The sequence below is a fragment of the Peromyscus eremicus genome, unplaced genomic scaffold (genome assembly GCF_949786415.1).
Source record: "Peromyscus eremicus unplaced genomic scaffold, PerEre_H2_v1 PerEre#2#unplaced_72, whole genome shotgun sequence".
Taxonomy (NCBI): Eukaryota; Metazoa; Chordata; class Mammalia; order Rodentia; family Cricetidae; genus Peromyscus; species Peromyscus eremicus.
Genome location: NW_026734313.1, coordinates 222650 through 227995, shown reverse-complemented (window position 1 = coordinate 227995; position 5346 = coordinate 222650). Strand labels below are relative to the sequence as shown.

The 5346-nt window shown below is 59.7% G+C and overlaps 1 protein-coding gene across 1 annotated transcript; it reads left to right on the top strand.

Moving 5' to 3' along the window:
• Window positions 1-1462: 1462 nt before the first annotated feature.
• Window positions 1463-4591, top strand: Znf579 (zinc finger protein 579). The gene has a single exon (XM_059252544.1). The coding sequence runs from the start codon at window positions 2548-2550 to the stop codon at window positions 4216-4218; it is 1671 nt and encodes a 556-aa protein (XP_059108527.1). The 5' UTR covers window positions 1463-2547; the 3' UTR covers window positions 4219-4591.
• The last annotated feature ends 755 nt before the right edge of the window (window positions 4592-5346 follow it).

The following is a 5346-nucleotide window of genomic DNA, read 5'->3' as shown; positions in this document are numbered from 1 at the left end:
GTGTGTGTACCTGTGTGTGTACTCTGAGAAGACAGAAGAGAGTGTTGGAGAGGAGATTACAGGGGACTGTACAGCCCTTGACCTGGGTGCTGGGAACCAAACTCTGGTCCTCTGGAACAGCGGCAAACACTGAGCCATCTTTTCAGCCCCACACATTTGTATTTATTTGTGTGTGTGTTTGCGTGTGTGTGTGTGTGTGTACAGGTGCACAAGTGTGGAGGTCAGAGGCCAACCCACAGGAATCAGTTCTCTCTTTCCACTTAGAGGGTCCTCGGCATCCAACTCAGGTCGACAGCCGCAAGGCAGATGCCTTTACACTGAGCCATCTTGCCAGCCTCAAATACCTACATAGCAAAAACAAAACCAAAAATGTAGCAAGGAACCTGGCACAAAAGTAACATTGCATGTTTCTGGTCTCTGAAGGGTAAATTCCTGGAATTGCTAGGTTGCTAAAGCTCTCCAAACTTCTACTCACCTCAGACATGTACAAAGGAACTGTTTATTCACACTCTTGCCAACAATGCTTGGCATGAATTTAACACACACACACCCCAAAAGCAATGTAACGAGTCTTTTTCTCTATCACATAAACTTTGAGAGATGCGGTCCCATCTAACAGGCTGAAGCATTGAACCTTCAGGGTCAATGAAACATGATTGCCAAGGAAGACTAAAGGAATGACATCCACTCCCATGGAAAAACAGCTCACGGTCTCCTCCGTCCCCTGCATCCCCTCAGCACTTTCCCGAATCAGAGCGCTTCCCTCATCACACCCTCGCTGATTCTGACCTGTCCCCTTGCATCAGACTATGAATTTTGACTCCATCGATCCAGCACCAAGGACAGAGCCAGCCCACAGTAGGTGTTCTGATGAAACTGGTCGGGTTGCGCTCCCGGGGCTTACCATAAAGGGGGAAACTGAGGCTCTGAGAAGAGAGAATTGGTTGCCCAGGCAACCAAGGGAAAGCGGGAGTCAGGCTCTATTAGGGAGTGCGGGAACACTCTCAAGCTTGTATCACTCACTGTTCCGTTCATCTCCATCTTTGCCTCCTCCAACCCTCCTTCAGACCTAGCAGCCCAGCACAGTGCCTGGCACCGGCAGGGCTTGATAAATGCCTGTTTGTTGAAAGGATGAATGAATATGTGTTATCTTGTTGGGAAATGGAGGAGGGGTGGTGAGCTGGAGCCAGAGTCCCAAGCTTGCAGCCCCCTCTTCCCTCTGAGGGTCCAAAAGACAGGCCATCAGCCCCTTCCCCTCCCAGGGTTCAGAAGCCGAACCGCCCTCCTTCTCGGCCCCCCAAGGTCCCTGGCCCTCCGCTTCCGGCTTCTCAGCCAGTCTTTCCTCTTCTAGCCTCCGACCAAACACCGGGTTTCCGGGGGGAAGGCTTAGGCTGTAACACCGAGCCCAGCCTCCTCCTCCACCCCCCACCACGCTCAGCCCCCTCCCTCCCCGCCACCACTGTCCGCGATCGCCCGGCCGCAGGGAAGGAAGAAAGGAGCGCAGGAGGCGGAGGTAAGACCGGCGCCCAGAGACTAGGGCGAGCCCCGGGCCCTGCGCGGAGCAATCCGCAAGGCCTCGACCCGCCGGCCCAGCTCTGCAGATCATACCTACCCGGAACAGATAGCCCCCTCTTGGACCCAGGGCCCCCGACAGCCTGCAGGCTCCACGCCCTCCCCCGACACCACGCCCGGCCAGGGGTCTGGCCACAGCCATCTCCTCCCTGGGGATTTTCTGCAGCCTAGCTCCCAGCCTCCTCCTCTCCCTTGTCTTGTGAGTCAGGGCCCCCTACCCAGCTTCTTCCTTCACCCAGACTCGCCTACCTGCAAGAGTCTAGTTCGTCTATCCTGTTCTGTCTGAGACCCAGGAGTCCTAGCCTTCAGTCTTCCTGCCGGAGACCCAGGGATCCAGGACTCAGCACTCCTTCAAGCCCAGGAGTCCAGACCCCAGCCCTCCTCCCTCAGACCCAGGAGCCAGCCTCAGCCTCCTCCCTCACACCAGGAGTCCAGACTCCAGCCTTCCCCCCTCAGACCCAGGAGCTTAAGCCCTGCTACTCCTTGGTCCCTCCCAGCCCCTGACTTTTGGGTCCATACACTCCTATTTCCAGGGCCTCTTGCCTGAATCCCACGCCACTGAGGCCTCAAGGGTGGACTGGTTCCCAACCCCCACTGAGAATGTTCGACCCCCTGGGCCCTAGAGCAAAATCAGTCGGCTGACTTTATCTCTCTGTGTCTCCTGTGTATTGTTCTGTCTTCCTGTCTGTCCGCCTTTCATCTCTATGTCCTCTCTCTATCTCTCTCCCTTCCATTTCTCCTGGACCTCGTCGCCCTTTCCCACTTCTCCACAACTCTCTCCTCTGCTTTACCGTCTCTGCCCGCTTCTGCCTCTGCTCTGTCTCTGCCTCCTCACCCCCTGCCTCCCCTGCCTCTCACCTGTCTCCTCTTCTGGACTGAGGATCTACCCTCCTCTCTCTCTCCTCTGCCCTTCACCACACCCACATCCTTCATCTCTTCTCCCGACCCCTGCCTCTCCCCCTTTTCCCCACAGGCATGGATCCACAGCCCCCTCCACCTGCCCAGGGCAGCCCGCCTCACCGTGGCCGAGGCCGAGGCCGTGGCCGTGGCCGTGGCCGAGGCCGTGGTCGTGGCAGAGGGGGTGCTGGAGCCCCTAGGGCACCTCTGCCCTGCCCCACCTGTGGTCGACTCTTCCGCTTCCCTTACTACCTGTCTCGACACCGGCTGAGCCACTCGGGCCTGCGGCCCCACGCCTGCCCCCTGTGCCCCAAAGCTTTCCGGAGGCCTGCCCACCTCTCCCGCCACCTCCGTGGCCACGGGCCCCAGCCCCCGCTGCGCTGCGCTGCCTGTCCACGCACCTTCCCGGAGCCGGCCCAGCTCAGGCGCCACCTGGCCCAGGAGCACGCAGGTGGCGAGGTGGATCTGTCCACGCAGAGGGCCGTGAAGGAGGAGCCACAGGACGAGGGCGTGGAGCAGCCCTCCACGGCGGTGGCCGGGGTTGCGGAGGAGGCGGCAGCAGTGTGGCCCGAGACATGGCCCGTCGGGGACCCGGCCCCGGTGGCTACCCCCACGAGTACCGATCCTCGGGAATCAGAGGCCGAGGAGGCCGAGGCCGGGGCAGCGGAGCTAAGGGCAGAGTTGGCACTGGCCGCGGGGCGACAGGAGGAGAAACAGGTCCTCCTCCAGGCCGACTGGACGCTGCTGTGTCTCCGCTGTCGCGAAGCCTTCGCCACCAAGGGGGAGCTCAAAGCGCACCCGTGTCTGCGCCCCGAGGGCGAACAGGAGGGCGAAGGGGGACCCCCACCCCGCCCCAAGCGACACCAGTGTTCCATTTGCCTCAAGGCTTTCGCCAGGCCCTGGTCCCTGTCGCGTCACCGGCTAGTCCACTCCACCGATCGGCCTTTTGTGTGTCCAGACTGCGGCCTGGCCTTCCGCCTGGCCTCCTACCTCCGCCAGCATCGCCGCGTCCACGGCCCTCTCAGCCTGCTGGCCCCACTGCCCGGGGCCGGCAAGAAGGACGACAGGTCCTCAGGGGGACGGAACTCAGGGAAAGGGCCTGAGGGGGGCGAAGGGGCAGAATGTGGGGGCGCCTCGGAAGGGGGCGAAGGCGGGCAGAATGGAGGAGATGCCACCCCAGCCCGGCCCCCGGCGGGGGAGCCACGCTTCTGGTGTCCCGAGTGTGGCAAAGGTTTCCGACGCCGGGCCCACCTGCGTCAACACGGGGTCACCCACTCTGGGGCACGCCCTTTCCAGTGCGTGCGCTGCCAGCGGGAGTTCAAGCGACTGGCGGACCTGGCCCGCCACGCGCAAGTCCACGCTGGGGGTCCCGCGCCGCACCCGTGCCCTCGATGCCCACGCCGCTTCTCCCGCGCCTACAGCCTCCTTCGCCACCAGCGCTGCCACCGCGCGGAGCTGGAACGGGCGGAGCTGGAGAGGGCCGCCGCGCTGCAGGCTCTCCAGTCCCAGGCCGCACAGTCGCCCCAAACTCCGCCGCTTAAGCAGGAGGCAGAAGGGCTCCCTCTGTCCATCGCACACATCAAGGAAGAGCCGCCCTCACCTGGCACCCCACCTCAGTCCCCGCCGCCTCCCCCTGTCTTTCTCAGCGCCTCCTGTTTTGACAGCCAAGACCACTCAGCCTTCGAGATGGAGGATGAGGAGGTGGACAACAAGGCCCACCTACGCGGATTGGGGGGCTTGGCCTCCTGACCCTCACATCCACCCTCCGCCCCTCCGGTTGAGCTCCCGGTTTGCAGTAAGGAAGAGGGAAGCTGAAAGAGAGATACCTCCTCTGCCTACCCCTGAGCCCCGGGTCACTCACCTTTCCCTTTTACCTACCCCTAGACCCCTGATGCTGGTTAGGAAACACTCACCCCAACACGTGTCTTAAGTAAAGGCAGGACAAGGCGGAGGGCGCTTGGCCAGAGGGCTAGAAGCTGGTGGGTTGACCCCAGCCTGCCCGTCCCCCATGACAAACACTGGACACCATCACCTCTTTGGAACTGCCAGACCCTGGGAGTTCCCAGTGAGAAAGGTCTGTCCCTGTTCCTGTGTCTCTGTGAATAAATGTGAGTTCGTGCAACCCATGAGTGAGGCTGTCTGTGGAGGTGGGGTTTGGGTGAGTCAGGATTTGCCCACGCTTGGGTTCAGAACAAGGATGCTCATACACCAGATCCCAGGAGGATGTTCTATCGAAGAAACAAGAAGTCCGTGAACCCTGGATTGAGAAGAAAAGTGTGCTGAGACAGAATGCCTTGATGATCGCCCTCAGGAACCCCTGCGTGCAGTTTAGCAGATCAGCACGGTATGCACTGTTCTCATTTCTCTAGGGCAGATTTCTAGGCACAGAATTACTACTCCATGTGGGAAGTCTACAACTCCCTTTCTGAGAAAGCACTAGATGTTTCCCCAAATTCCTGTTAACAATTGTGAAGGTGCCAGTTATCTCCATTTTCCTGAGGAAACCCAAGAACCAGATATGATCTGAGGTGGGTGTGGTGGTACATAGCTGCAATCCCAGCATTTAGGGGGTGGACGTAGTCGAAGCAAGCATGTGGCTTAGCCAAGGCCACACAGCAACTAGTGGCATAGCCAGATATGGCCCCAGGCACAGTGACTCCATGGCCCATATTCTTAGTCCTTGTTCGGTGATTCACTCTTACCTTCTTCCTTCATGCTGGACTGTCTCATGGAGCCCTACACTGTGCAGAGTGTGGTCCTGGGTGCTCTTCATTCTTCTGTTGATGAAACACAATCCTTTCTCAATGTGTGGCTTCCATTCTAGTGGGAGGACACGGACAAGAAGATGGAACAGTTGAGTGATCGGAAAGCATCCTA